Source organism: Vigna angularis, chromosome 3, assembly GCF_016808095.1.
Source record: "Vigna angularis cultivar LongXiaoDou No.4 chromosome 3, ASM1680809v1, whole genome shotgun sequence".
Taxonomy (NCBI): domain Eukaryota; kingdom Viridiplantae; phylum Streptophyta; class Magnoliopsida; order Fabales; family Fabaceae; genus Vigna; species Vigna angularis.
The window spans coordinates 30439026-30455526 of NC_068972.1; the positions used below are offsets into that span (position 1 = coordinate 30439026).

The window sequence follows — 16501 nt, forward strand, 5'->3', positions numbered from 1 at the left end:
TGGGGGAATACGGCTAGAGGATTGCATCTAGAATGTAGCCGCCACACACTTTGGGAGGAGTTTTTTTTTGGAGATTGGAATTTTAAGGAGAAAAGAGTGGAGACAGTGACGCTGCAAGCTGCTGGAACGAAATAAAGTGCTGATTTCATTAGGGAGCAACTTCACGGTGATGAAGTTCATTTCGTTTCTTCTAGAAAGCAAGTTGATTGATTATTGGGTGGCGCGCACGTACTGGGAATTCAAAAGGGATTTTGTTTTTCTTTATTCACACTTGCACCGAGAATGTTTTATATTGTATATATTGAAATGCATTTAGCTTGGAAGCAGCCTGTTCAATTTATTTCAGCTTATAGTTCACGCAATTTATTTTAAGTGTTGAATCCGTGAAGAATTTCATTTCATTTTTTTTTGCTAAGTGTTTTTATTTTTATTGTTTGTTGCATTTTATTGTTCATCATTTTCTTTATTGCTGCATTCTGTCATTATATTTTACTGTTCATCTTGTTTTTAAGTGCTGTTTCAATCTCGGTTTGCTTTACCGATGCTACTACTATTGTTTTTAATGTTTAAGTTCATTTGGTACATTTCATTTCAGATGTTGTTACGTTTTCTACGTGTTTACTGTTCCCGCGTTTTGTTTTCAAATCCTGATGAATTATGCATTTTCTGGTTTTGCTGCTTTTAGACAGTTCGCTCTGTGATTGTGTCGTTCGACCTTACAGTTTTGACATTTACTTCAATGCTTTTAATTCGGTTGTGTTTAATTTCCATTTTTATTTAAGTTCATCCGCATTCACAAACTCTTCACCACCACCCCACTACATGTTCGACCTATTGATTGAACCACATTTGATCCTTGAGAGACTACCTAGGAGTCACTTCCTAGCACTGTACTGCATTTTTAATGCACATCAAATTTGTATGGGCCGCAACAGCCGCATCAAAGATTTATGATGAGTCAATATTTTCTTGATTTCACTTAGCTTATTGTGCTATATTTAATCAGGGAATTGTGCTTGAATGTCCAGTATTTTCCCATTTTTGCTAATTGTACTTAATTTGACCAGATATTCTTATTTTAATTAATTTGAATTATTTGAGGTTAATTATTTGCATTATTAATTACAGGAAAATCGTTGGATAATATTTTGGGACATTTGAAAGGTTGTCACATAATTCAAGACTCTCCACAAAAAAGTGTGCAGCCACTACACACATGAGTGAGGAGAATTCAATCCTTTTATTTCTTGGAGAAATGGTCCAGCAGTGTGGTGTCACAACCCATGAGCAAATAAACAGCGTCCATCACAGCAACACATGATGGGCTTCACATCCAGCATTCACTCGGCCTGGTCCAGCGTCTAGCAATGGGAGGTGCACACGGAGAGCCTCAACACGTGAAGGAGGTGCACACGGAAGAAAGGAGGGCTGCCACGTCTTTGAATGGAGGTGTCACGGCCTTGGTCCAGCAGGTGTCACGGCCTGGCAGTAGCTGGTCCAACAAGGCTATGGACGGAGGTGCTTCACGGTCCTGCTGTTGGCACAAGCAAATTGAAGTGGTGCTACGGCCCACAATAGAAAGGGGTGCATTCATTTGGACTTAGAGAGGATGTGCGATTGGTGATGCTCCATGCGGACTTCACGCTTCCAACTATCTTCACACTCTTCATGCTGCACTCCACGCAAATGGTCACGGCTTGGGAGCATTGTTCATTCAATTTCCTTTTGAAAAGCACATTTCTTTATGGCTGGAAAGAAGCACACGGATCCAATAAGCCTTCACACGGACAACAGCTATGACGTGCTCAACTTTTAATTGAATTTTGGGGGTGCACACGTGGAGGAGAGGGCTGATGTTAAGCTTTAGGCAGCAGCTGGTCCAGCAGAGAATAAAGGAGCAGCCACCGAGAGGAAAAAAGAAGAAGAAAGCAGCAGGTCACGACCCATGGGAATTAATCTCGAGCAGCAAGGCACATAGGAGAAAAGCACATGCGGTGATTCATTTTTTAGTAGTGCACCTGGCCTAGGGAATTGGAGGGAGCAGCCAACCGCCACCCTCATGTTTTTTATCTTTGGCTGGGAACGTTTTTATTTGGGAAAAAATGTGAACGCTGGTTATTATTGTTGATTTTACACACTGCCATTTTCATTTTGGTTTCATTTCTTTTCGCCCTTTTTCATTTTTGGTACAACACATTTTTATTGAATGTTCTTTTCTTCTTTTGATTCCAACACGTTGACGGAGTCGAGTGGATGCTGCGGTTTTTTTACCAAACTAGGCATATTTGCCTCTCTTATTACCAAACTAGGCAAATTCAAACCAAATTACCAAAATGGGGAAGTCGTGGGGGGCCCAAACGACTTCAAATGAAGAAGTCGTGTCCCCCCTGCACGACTTCACACTGTTCACATGAACAGTGTTGAAGTCGTGCACCCCAAAAACTACTTCTGATTACTGTAATCGATTACAACGTAATGGTAATCGATTACATAGTACTGAAATCGTGACAACCCTGCACGACTTCAAAAGAGTATGAGAAAAACGCACTGGTAATCGATTACAAGTGTTCTGTAATCGATTACCAGGTTGTATTTGGTGCAAGATTCATTCTGGTAAGCGATTACAAGTTTCTTGTAATCGATTACCAGTGTGTTTGGCTGGTTTTTGAAACTTTGTATTGTAATTGTGGTGCATATTGTGAAGTTTATTAAGTGTATTGATATGAATTTGTGTAAGCACGCATTGTTGTTGATTACATTGTCATGTATTTTTTTGTATAGGAAGAGTATATATAATTTAATGTATAACTTATAAGAGAAAATCATAAGATGAATTGAGAAATAAAATTTGTAGTATTTTATTGAATTAAAAGTGCATTACATAAGGAACAAGCTAAAATGAAAACAAAAGGACAGTACAAATTGAAAGGCATCTAGGAAGATGGTCCACCATGTGGACCAAAATGACGACGCAGATACTGAATGTCGTGCTCCACATGCTCAACTCGAGCATCAATAGTATCGAAGCGGTCACCCATGTTCAGCTCCAATTGTTCAAATCTTGCATTCATGCTATTGAAGCTGTCCCCAACAAATGTTCGGAGATCGTTTATCCCTGTCATGACCTCATCAAATCTACTAGTTCGTTGAACTGGTGGTAGTTGTAGTTGAGGAGGTGGTTCATTTTGAGGTTGAGGTGGAGGAGGAGAATTTCTGTGCACCCATCTTCTGTCAGCATTTTTGGTCAATCCAAATGATTGTATGACTCCTCTTGCTATTGTCCAATGTCTAGAAGGTGGGACTGATATTTCATCCTCCAGTGGAACTTGAAAATGTTCCAGTATGCGGGTGACCAAAGTTGGATATGGTAAAGGAGCACCTGGCCTCAAAGCCTTCTTCATCCTATGTCGGATGAGATGGGTCCAGTTTATCTGCTTTGCCGTCATTATAATCCACATTAACAGAAGATCTTCCTCAGTTGCCTGTGCAAAGTTAGAAACACGTGGAAACAAAACACGACATATAGTATAATGTAATACTCTGGCCTCAGCTGTCATATTCCCTGCTAGAATTCTATTGGTAGGGGGATTGTGTGGCAAACAAATTAATTGTCTGGCTATGTCTATATTGTATTCATTGGTCCAATCCTCAAATAATTTCCCCTCAAAGGGCAACCCAACAAAGGGAAGATCAGCTATAGAAGCAAAAATGCTGGGTTTGATAATAATTTTGACATTCTTGACCTCAGTTTTAATTGTGCCATTGTCAGAAAATTTGAGGTTACTATAAAAGACACGTACCAAATCAGGATAATATGGAGCAAAATCGCAGCAAAATTCATCCAATCCTAAATTTTTGACCATGCCATAAAATTCAAAAGTTTCGGGTTCAAAATAATCGTCATCTAGATATTTTGGCTCTATGATTTGACGGTCTTTGAATAGGGAGAAATACCTTTCCGCTAGTGCAGGAGTTGAAAATTGAAGATTTGGTTGTTCAGCAGTGGGTGATGGTGGTGGTGAGGGTGACGGTGAGTTTTCTTCCGGTGAATCTTGACGGCGGCGACGTCCCCCATCTGTAGAAGATGACCCCCTTACTCTTTGCCTTTTTGAAGATCCCGCCATTTGAAAATCTAATCGGTGGAAATTGAAGGAAATGGAAAGGAGAGTGAAAATATGGTGTTTTGGAGTGAAAAAGAGTGAAAAAGGGGGAAGATATGGTGATTTTCGAGCTTGGAGAAGATGGAGAACGGTGGGAGGCGCTGCTGCTGGTGTGGGAGTGTGGTGGGTTCGTGAGGAGAGAGAAAAAATAGTATTTATAGACTAGGGTTTTGGACTGGTAATCGATTACGGGTTATTTGTAATCGATTACCAGAGCCACGGGTAATCGATTACGAAAACGCTGTAATCGATTACCAGGGTATTTGGTTATGTATTAGAAGCAGTCCTGTATGAGCCTTCACATTTACTTTCTTGTAATCGATTACGCAAATGGTGTAATCGATTACCAGTAAGTCTGGTGATGCACAGATGAAATTATTTTCTAAGTCTGTAGACTGGTTATCTGGTAATCGATTACAGAAATGCTATAATCGATTACCAGTGTCCTGGCTGGTGAATTACACCAACTATTTGATATATTGTTTAGGGTTTACCATTGTTTGAATGTATTATCTATTATAATTGTTTTTTATAAATAATTGAATGCAATAATAACATCAGAGGATAACAGTTTTTTATGATATAATTGGGATTGATTAATTAAAACCACATGAAAAATAACCACATATTTATAAATAAAGAAAGCAAACAGTCTATCTATGTCCTCCAGTCCCACAAGGTGGTCTTCGTCGTTGTCGTTGGCCTCGCCTTTGTGGTGGTATTTGTAGTGTGGGACTGTGCGTTTGTTGGTCTTCATCCATGGGATTACTTTCGTTGGACTGTTGAAGGTTTTGAAAATCACTTGTCGGTCGATACACGTTATGTGAGGATGAAATGCCACGATATGAAGATGGTGGAGTCATTGTCGACGTTCGAAAAACATTGTAAGGACCTCCACTTAACGGTGTTGATGGTGGAAAGGCGAAATAAGAGGTCTGAACCCCAGGATATGTTGATGTCGGTGGGATGTTTTGATGAAACCTTGAATTTGCAGGTGGATGTTGATAGTTGTCATAGTCAGAGGTAGACCTTTGTGGATCATGAGTCGAAGAAGATGCACGGTATTGAGATGGTGGGTGGAACTGTTCGTCTTGGTCCATGTCATACTGCCAAACACAATGTGTACGGGGTAAAGAACAGCACAAAAGATATTAACACTTTGATAATATTTGGTAATTGTTATGGAAGGAATATAAGAGTACCTCTTCGTCGGTTGAATCGTCTATTATACCAATATAGCGGATGGTATGACTTATATACCACTGCATATACTCCGATTCATCTCGCAAGTGACCATTTTTCTGGAAAGGAATCCCGTTGAACACACGATTATGCTTGTCATTCCACAATGCAATCCACTGGTGATGGTGTTCATACCAATTCCAATCAGCGCGTCCTCTCATATCTTGTTTATGTTTCTCATCTAGATTCATTGGTGGATGGGGTACATTTTGTCGAAATCCAAATTGTCGCATGACACGGTCTGATTGTTGGTATTCTACTACTGAGAAACATATAAGGGGCACAAGTGCCCGACATGTCGGGGGCACTTCTACTGGAATGAGTTTCGATATTTCACCACGTCTGTATGGTGTCCATAAGAACTGCATTATTGAAGTATTGAAAGTATAAGTATGACTAAATAAGAACATATATAAAAAGAATAAGGTCACGTTATGTAAGTAATACCTGTCTAGGTGATAGGTCATCTATTTTCTGACGATATTGTTTGACAGTTGTAGTGTCCTGGAATATTGAGTGTGAAGTGCGACACCATCTTTTCGCAAGCGAAAAAACTACACCGGAGGATATGTCGTGTTCTGTGACATCAAGTAATTCTGGAGAAAGACATGTTATTCTTTCCCACGCCCAACATTGTAACAAGATCATGCACCCTCCGATATTGTCTTGGTCAGCCCTAGTCCCATGATCAAGGGCACGATACATGCATGAAAGCGTGGCAGATCCCCAGCTATAGTGTGAAACGTTATGTAAGTCTGCCAATAGTGGAAGATACATCAAATGAACCATGCTTGCAGATGTATCGGGCATCATCACACTGCCAATCATCATTAACATATACGCTCTAGCGTATTGTTCAATGACCTCTTCGGTTGCATCACGAGGCAATTCGCGAAAAGTGTTATTCAACCATGACAACTTTATTCTGTTGCCCCTTACACAATTCTCAGGAGGAACATCTCCTAGTAGTGGATGACAAAAAACTGTTAGTTCACCACTACTGATGCCAGTCACCACATGTCCTTCAATAGGAAGGCCCAGTTGTAATGCAACGTCTTCCAATGTAATCGTACTTTCACCAACAAGCAAGTGGAAAGTATGCGTCTCGACTCTCCACCTCTCAACCAAAGCAGTCACTAGGTGGTGATTTATCTCCATAGTTGATGCTTGCAAAATAGGTATAAACCCTGCTGCCTGTAGAATATTCTTTATTCTTTCATCAATTTCATGGACATGCTTTGCTAGCCAAATTGCATGTCTTCGAGGGCAAATGAGTCGTTCATTGCCTTCCCAAACAGAATTCACAATGTGTTTATCTTGTAGACGTAGCAGGGACATATCAACGGGAAGTTGACGGGCAGAAGTCATATTAAATTTTGTGGGAGAACGTGGGGTATTAATGCAATGACAATATAGACGTACTTTGGGTATTGCAACTCACAGTTCAAATGGGTAGACAAGTGGGATATGAAAGCAAAGAGAATGGTTAAAGACTTTTGGCTACTGCAATTGAGACCACCGTGGGAGAAATGAAATGCCACCTCCACCAATATATAACTACAAAAGTGGATGCATTGATCTTTCAACAATGTTGAATATCACGTGAAGGAGAAGGACATGGAAATGACCATTCATACAGAAAAGTAATGAATGCTATTGAAAGAATCTTCAAACCTGAAAAAAAATAAAGACAATGTCAGTGATTAGTAGTAGCAGCCAACCATATATATGTATTAAAGGTAAGCATGCAAATGAATAGGAGCCATGAATAGCAAAGTTCATAATTCCAAAGTTGAATAGCTTTATTGTTGGTCAGAAGCAATTGTGGACAATGCATGTCTCTCTTGTCACGTACCATGCATCCATAAAATACAAATAAAAGCCATTAACAAATATGTGTAGAATATTATTATATACTAGGACATTCATTTTTATGAATTATAAAATTATTATACAATAATTAAGCATCCTATTGCAATGAAGAAAAATATTTTTAATTTGTAAAAAGAATAAAATAAGGATTTAAAAAAAATTAAAAATGAAAAAAAAAAAAGGGAAGTTGTGGGGGGAGGTCACGACTTCAATAGGTGAAGTCGTGTACCCCCTACACGACTTCAACCATTAAAGTCGTGTAGGGGGTACACGACTTCACCTATTGAAGTCGTGACCTCCCCCCACAACTTCCCTTTTTTTTTTTCATTTTTTATTTCATTTATTTTTTCAATAGTTACAAAATGGCAGAAAAGCTGTTCAGAGGACATGCAAAGCTAGTCACAGTGCTAGATTAGTGTTTAGTACTGAAAGTTTCAGACCCTAACCTTCTCATGTGATGATTTAAACTGTATAAGAACTTCATTTTGCCATCCAAAGCGCAGCTCGAACACATTGAACTACTTCTCAAATCTTACAAAGTCTTCAAAGTGGACGTGCAACACCTCTCCTACTTCTCCAATCTTGCAAACTCTTCCCAACAAGTATTGAAATATGGCATCACGAAACTTACCAGGATCTTCATCATCGCAGTTCATCGATGAAGACCCTTTAATATTGGATAACGTTGATGACTTCAGCAGCGATGATGAATTAGATCTCATACTTGAAGATGTCAACAACGACGACGACCACATCACACAATCATCTACACATGTCGTTCCAGAGTTGAATCAAGGTATGCAGTTCCAGTCAAAGGAGGAAACTATTCTTGCAATCAAACATTATCACATAACCAACGGTTACAAATACACCGTTGTTGAGTCCAAACCCAACATTTATGTTATTCGTTGTGTGGAATATCACAATGGTTGTCAATGGCGTCTGAGGGCAGCTTATAGCAAAGTCCGTAAATATTGGGAAATAAAAAATATAGACGGACAACACTCGTGTTTCTCAACAATACTATCTGAAGATCATGCAAATCTTGATAGTAGTCACATTGCCACGATCATATCAAACTCAATCCGGACAAATCCATCCATTCCAATCAAGAGTTTGATTGCAGATATTAAGGGTCGATTAGGATATTCTGTGTCATACAGAAAAGCTTGGATCGCTAAACATAAGGCTCTTGTTATGGAGTTTGGAGACTGGGAGGACTCGTATAACCACATGCCGAGGTGGTTGCATGCCGTGAAGGACTCAAACCCAGGTACAATTTTACAATGCACTGGTTCTCCGGTTCATATTGATGGACAAACCGACAATAATTGCTATATTATGGAAAGAGTTTTCTGGTCTTTCGGTCCTTGCATACAAGGATTCAAATACTGTAAACCCATTCTCCAAGTTGATGGTACATTTCTTACGGGTAAATATCATGGAACTTTGCTCACCGCCATAGGTCAAGATGGCAATAGAAATATTTTCCCATTGGCCTTTGCCATTGTAGAAGGTGAGACAAAGGAGGCTTTGATATGGTTCTTTCAACTACTTCGAGAACATGTTTGCCATCAACAAAATATTTGCATCATCACTGACAGAGGAAAGGGTATACTATCCGCATTAAGATCAGAAGAAGTTGGTTGGGAACAAGATGGTTTGAACTCTGTCTATTGCATACGTCATCTGGCATCCAACTTCAACAACAAATTCAAAAATCACGACCTCAAAAAACAATTCATCAATTTAGGTACTACTACAAACATTCTTGAAACACTTTTACTATCAAACATTATGTTACAAATATTGAATTTATTTGTATATTACATCATTACAGCTTATGAGGTCAAGCAACCAACAGTCACGGCAAAACTTGCTGCATTGAGAAACCAATACCCACAACAAGTTCAATGGATAGATAAAATCCCATTACAAAAATGGTCTCAAGCTTTTGATGGAGGGAGAAGATATGGACATATGACCACTAATCTTGCTGAGTGCACAAACTCCATTTTAAAGGGAGCACGTTCATTACCAATATGTGCTCTAATCAGAACAACATTTGAGAGGACACAATCATGGTTTGTTGAACGCGGATTAAAGGCAAACTGTATGCTACAAGCAGGACACCAATTTCCTGAAGAAATTGCCGACATCATTAGGAAAAATCAACAACAATCCGCATTTTGTCATGTTCATCGCTACAATCGTGAAAATTCTGAATTTGATGTTCAGGAAATTTCAACACCTCACCACTACCGCCCTGTTCCACTTTCCTACAAGGTCAGATTAAATGAATGGTGGTGTGATTGTGGTCACTTCCAAGCTACTCGTCTCCCATGTCATCATGTCATTGCTGTTTGTGCATTTTCGCATATCCCACTAACCCAAGTCATCGATCCAGTGTACAGTCTTAACAACATTTTCAAGGCATACGAAGTGCAATTTCACCCAATCCAAAATCAAGATTATTGGTCTGCGTATACAGGTCCAAACTTCATACCAGATCCTACAATGCGACGCAAGGCATCTGGTAGACCATCTACAAATAGGCTTCATAATGAAATGGATCAATCCAATCCAGATAAGCCAAAAAAATGCTCTTACTGCCGCAACGAAGGTCATCATAGGGGAAATTGTCCCTTTCGGCATTAGTTTTTTCTTAATCTTACTCAATTGTAATGAAATCCATTATTCATATATTAATATTAATATTTCTTATTGCAGATATTTATTTTCTCTTCTCGTATAACACAACTAATACCTAACATATGTAAAATGCAAAAACATTTTCTACAACCAACCAAAACTACACTGGTAATCGATTACACGTTAAATGTAATCGATTACCAGAGTGGTTCTTGGATCACAAACACACTGGTAATCGATTACAGAAGTGTCGTAATCGATTACCAGTCCCTTTCCTGCAGGGGTTACCATTTCACCACTATGTAATCGATTACCACTACCATGTAATCGATTACAGGACCCCGAAGTCGTTTTTTGGGTGCACGACTTCACACTATTCACATGAACAGTATGAAGTCGTGTAGGGGGGGCACGACTTCTTTATTTGAAGTCGTCTTCGCCCCCCACGACTTCACTTTGGGTCAAAATCTGCCTATTTTGGTAATATTTATGGCATTTTTGCCTACTTTGGTGAATAAACCGGATGCTGCAGCGGTGTGCACGACGTCCAGCACGTGAATGAGCATTCATTTTCTTCATTTTAAGATCCACATGAGTGATGTAGAGACGTGGAGAATGTAGCCGCTAGGTGGAGAGGAATTCATTCACTTTAGAAAGCAGAGGTGTCACGGAAGGGGCAGCAGCACGTTTAGCTTTAGGAAGCACAATGCTAATTCCATTTGAAAAGAAGCACGCGTCCCGGGAGCACCACGTACGCTGATTCATTTGGAAGCTGTTGTCACGTCGGACGTTGTGGTGTGCTCGCTGCTGTAGACACGTCCAGCTGCTGATGATGGGAGGAAGAACAGCACACGCTGTCACGCTACCACGTCTTTGATGGAGAGCTCCAAAGCCAGCACGTTGAGAGGAGTGGTGTCACGGTCGGGCTGGAGAGGAAGCATACGGACATTAGGAAGAGGCACACAGCTCACGTCCACAATCGTTGAGGCATAAGCGGTGATTAAATGCTTGGTGCAGCGCGGTGTTTTCTTTCTTTTAATTTAGAAGCTCGGTGATTCATTTGCTGCAAGGTGCTTGATGTGTTGTTTGAAGTCTCGTTTTTGCTGATTATGGTTTATGCATTTAATTAGTTTATGTATTTAATTAGTTTATGCATCTAGTGCTTCCAAGGCTAACATAGACCATTCGGTCTCATAGGCTAGCTCTATAATGTGTTTTTAGTCACTAGTTTGTTTGGTTTTATTTCATTTTATTAGCTCATCCATTTTTCAAGTCCAATTTAATTAACTGGCTGGTGTGCGGTTTATGATTGTTCGGTTTAATGTTTTCATTTACTTTAATGTTTCCCATTGTATTCGGTTGTGTTTAATTCTCATTTTTAATTTCGTCATTTGCATTCACAAAATCTTTCACAAAACCCCTCACTAAGTGTTCGACCTATTGACTGAACCACATTTAGTCCTTGAGAGACGACCTAGGAGTCACTTCCTAGCACTATACTGCATTGTTTAATGCACATCAAATTTGTATGGGTCACGATAGCCCCATCAATTTATATTATAAATCTTGATCGGTGAGTTAATTTATAATTCTGAGACTATGTTTGCAAACTATTGAGAATTGCGCTATAAGTTTTGTGATTGATGAATAATGCATATTGTTGATGCATAAATTTCCCATTCCAATTATCGAGGAGTTGTTGGATGAATTAAATGGGGCTACTTATTTCTCTAAAGTAGATTTGAGGGTTAGATACCGCCAAATCATAATGGAGGAGAAATATATTCCAAAGATTGTTTTCCAGACTCATCAAGGGAATTATGGATTCTTGGTGATGTCATAAGGATTATTTAATGCTCCTGCCACCTTTCAATGTTTGATGAACACGATATTAAAGCAGTTTTTTAGGAGATGTGTATTAAATTTCTTTGATGATATTTTAATTTACAGCAATTCAAGAGGGGACCATAAGGACCATCTAAAGCAAGTTCTCCAAACATTGAGGCAACAACAACTGTATGCCAATAAGAAGTATGATTTTGGTAGGCAACAAATTAGATTTTTGGCTCATCTTATTTCACGAAAAGGAGTGATGATGGATCCAGAGAAGTTTGAAGTATTAAAAGAATAGCCTGAACCACATAATATCAAAGCTCTTAGAGGATTCTTAGGGCTAACTAGATATTATATGCGATTTATTAAAGATTATGGGAAGATTGCTAAGCCATTGACAGATCTGTTGCGGAATGGGCAATTTGAATGGACTCAAAAGGGAAAAACAGCCATGTAAACTCTTAAAGTTGCTCTGACTACAATAACGTTGACTACAACAACGTTGTTGGCACTACCAAATTTTTCACAGATTTTTCATGTGGAGTGTGATGCATCTAGAAGAGGTATTGGGGCAGTTTTATAACAGAATAGAAGGCCTGTTGCTTATTTTAGCAAAGCCTTAAATGATTCTTCATGCCCAAATCTATATATGAGAAGGAATTGATGGCTTTCGTTCTTTCTAGTCAACATTGGAGACCATATTTGTTGGGGCAAAAATTTGTGGTGCGTACGGATGAAATGAGTTTAAGGTAATTGTTGGAACAACGCATAACCACTTAAAATCAACAAAATTGGTTAGCCAAGCTTTTGGGCTATGAGTTTGAGATTGAATACAAATTTGGTGTAACTAATAAGGTTGTTGATGCATTGTCACATAAATTGGAAGAACTAACAACTATTGAATTAAAATTGAAGGGCATTTCTAGGCCTTTCTAACAAGATTTTCAAGGGATAATGGGGGAAGTACAACAGGATCTTGTACTTCAAAAGATCATTAGTGATTTAGAGGTAAACTCTGACTCTCACCCCAATTTCACAATGGAGCATGGCCGACTGCACTACAAGGGAATGATGGTTCTTTCAACCAAATCAACTTGGATTCATACGTTCATTGCAAAGTTTCATGTTACACAAACTAGGGGACATTCTGGAGTTTTCAAAACCTATAGGAAATTGGCCCAAACTCTATATTAGATAGGTATGAAGAAATATATAACAAAATTTGTTGCTTCTTGTTTGATGTGTCAACAACAAAAATAATTGGCTTCTTCACCTTAGGGTTTTCAACAACCCTTGCCTATTCCGTAGGCCATTTGGGATGACATCAATATGGATTGCATTGTGGGATTACCCAAATCAAATGGGTATGATGCAGTTTTGGTGGTGGTAGACAAATTGAATAAGTATGGTCATTAGATTTCCTTAAAACATCCTTATTTAGACATGTCATTGGTTGCAGTGTTTGTAAGAGAGGTGGTGACACATGGCATTCCTTCTTCCATTGTAAGTGACCGAGATGCTATTTTTATGAGTTTATTTGGGAAGGAACTATTTCATCTTCACAGTACTCAATTATTGATGAGTACATCTTACCATTCCTTCTTCACCTTGGACGAGCCCAAGATCAGATGGTGAAATTTGTTAATAAGAGAAAGCGGCCCATCCATAATTTAGGTGGGAGATTGAGTGGTTTTGAAGATTAGACCTCATAAACAGATGTCTATGCTGACCATATTACATTCTAAACTTGCACCCAGGTATTATGGGCCTTTTCTAGTCCTAAGGTAGGTTGGCCAAGTTGCCAGAATCAACAAGGATAAATCCAGTTTTTCATGTTTCCCAACTTAAGCCAACGATGGGGAATCACCATTTGTCAGTATAGAAGGAATTGTCAAGGGAGCTGCAGTACAAGGAACCAAGTTGTGTCCCTCTTAAGGTTTTAGATCGTAGATTACACTCTTTGTAAGGCCTCAATGTTCCAATGCTACTGAATGGAAGGAAGGGGGTCTTGACAACGTAACTTGGGAAGACGAAGCACTGATTAGAGATCAATTTCCTAATTTTAACCTTGCGGACAAGGTTGTTCAGACCCTTGACAATATTGATAGGTCTTGGAAGTAGGGGTAGGCAAATCAAACTGAACTGCACTGCACTACTAAAAACTGTATTGAACAAAAAACTAGTTTGTCTAAACTGAACTGCACTAAAAAATAGTTTAGAAAAAATGAACTGAACTGTTTTTTGTTTTATCAAACTGTACTGAACTGAACTATACTAAATTGTACTAAACTACAATATAAAATGAACTAAACTACTAAGTATACTAATTTTGAACTGAATTATAATAATTTTAACCAAGAACTACACTAACTATACAACACTAATAACTACGACCCTAACTAGTAAAATTGCATTAATAAAACTGCACTAGTTCTAAAATTTGATTTTACCACTGTTTAATAACAAATTAATTTAGAAAGCTTAAAAACAATACAAACAATTACTATGCAAATATTCACTATGCAAAGCTGAAATTTAAAACTAATCTACTAACTATAAATTAGAATGAAAGCCAATGTCTCCTTTCCATCAACTACATCCTTGAGTCTTAGTTTAAGATCACTGTCACTGTCAATCAAAGGCTTGCTCTCAAACTCATCATCTTCAAATTCCATGGAATTAACACAGAAGCAGGTGTTTGAACAAGAAGGAAGACACAACTTGTCAAACATCCAACCAAGTTTTCCCATTTCAACTTTTTCCTATTATCAGTCACACGCTGACTAATAATTATAGAACTTGTCATGTGATGAACCACCAAACACTGACCAAACTAAAATACACTAAAGACAGAAGATACCAACCACTTGGTTTCATAAAAGGAGAAACATGGTATATATACTATACACAATTATAGAACATCCAAATTAATGAAGTATAAGCTTGGTAAAGAGGTCAAACATAAAGGAACAAAGTGGAGGCATATTTGGTAATAAACCTGTTATGCATATTTGGTAATCCCAATCTTTAGAAAAAGCAGGAAACAAGAGGAAAAGTTGTTTTGAGGGAATTCTATTCTGAAAAATAATATCAAGCCAATCAGACATACATACAATCTTTAGTTTAATTGTCTTCCCATCCTACTCAACAGTGCAAATTTTCTGCACAAAGTAAAATGATGATCAATTGAGCAACAATCTGAAATGACAAGTTAAAAAGGTGCTATATTGTACTCACAAAATCAACTTCGATGGTGCTTATGTAGCTTTCAATGTATGAATCATCTTGTAGCACAACATTGAAATTAACATTAAAGGTAGTAGTTTTAAAAAACAATATTGAGCATTTGTGTACCGTTTCCAAAACAAAACAACATGAAAAACAAAGAATTAAGGTTATAGTCTTACGCACATGTACTTTATATAACTAACAAATTGTGGCAAATCTTCAATCATCCAAATTAATAGCAACACTTGAAGGTCCCACTTCATCTTGAGAGGTTATCTCTACAAAAATAAAATAAAATATTTCATAATTTTTGAACACTTAAAATATAAATTAAAAAATATATAAATTTGTCATATAATCTCACCTTGCTCAAATTTATCAAGTTCTTTAGGATCCTCATCAAAAAGTATAGAGAAAGGTGTTCCTTTTAACCAATCTTGTGTTCAAACAAGCACTTCCACTATTTTAGGCTTAGGCAACTACGATAAGGACTAACCACTCTTCTTCCTGTACTGAATGCACACTCTAATGCTACGGTAGAGATAGGAATGGCTAACACCTTTTGAGCCATGTTCGCAAGGATAGGAAATCTAGTCGAGTTGACTTTCCACCAATGTAAAATATCAAGCTCAACTGACTTCATATAAGGTTCAGGATCCTCTCTCAAGTGTTTATTAAGCTCTGATATATAATCAAATCTACGTCCTGTAGCTCTTAGGTAGAAACTCATGCCATGAGGATCATCATCATCATCATCTAGTTGAGATTCTTGTTGGCTACTTTGAGAACCCTACTCAATACCTTGATATTGTTCATAAAGTGTTTTTAAAGATGACAATAATTTTGATTTCAATTCACTGGCCATACTAGATTCAAAGAAGTAGTTAATGAAGTAATTAACAAAATCCAACTTACTCCTAGGGTCAAGCACAACAACAATCAATAATAAGATATTAATTCCATTAGGATTTCCCCAATATTTTTCATACTTGCCCTTCATCCTCATTGCCATCAATTTTATGCTCACATCACTACTCTTAGAATATTGTCGAATCCTTTTACCAATTCCAAACACCTCCTTCATATACATATGACTCGTGACATAAGAAGAACCAAAAATGCGTACAGTAGAGTCATAAAACATCTTTAAAAATGGTAGAATAGACCTCGCATATTCCCAATCCTCTTCTAATGGCATACCACCATTACTTTTGGCCATTTCAACACTAAATTTCTTATCTTGCATATCTAGCAAGACAAAGGCATCTTTGTACTTCAAGCTTGCCTCTAACATTAAGTAAGTTGAATTCCACCTCGTTTCAACATCAAGACAAACAATACCTTTGTAAGAAATTCCCTCTTGTTCAGCACCTCGTTTCAAATCTAACGGGAGAAGAATTCACATATTTAACTGCACTCCGGATTTTTGAAATTGAATCTTTGATCTCTTTTAAGCCATCATTCACAATCAAACTTAATATATGAGCACAACAACGCATATGAAGATATTCTCC

At 38.0% G+C, this 16501-nt stretch overlaps 1 protein-coding gene across 1 annotated transcript; it reads left to right on the forward strand.

Moving 5' to 3' along the window:
• Positions 1 to 7886: 7886 nt before the first annotated feature.
• On the forward strand, positions 7887 to 9932 carry LOC108324534 (uncharacterized). The gene has a single exon (XM_017557473.1). It carries the CDS (start codon positions 7887 to 7889, stop codon positions 9930 to 9932), a length of 2046 nt encoding a protein of 681 aa, XP_017412962.1.
• The last annotated feature ends 6569 nt before the right edge of the window (positions 9933 to 16501 follow it).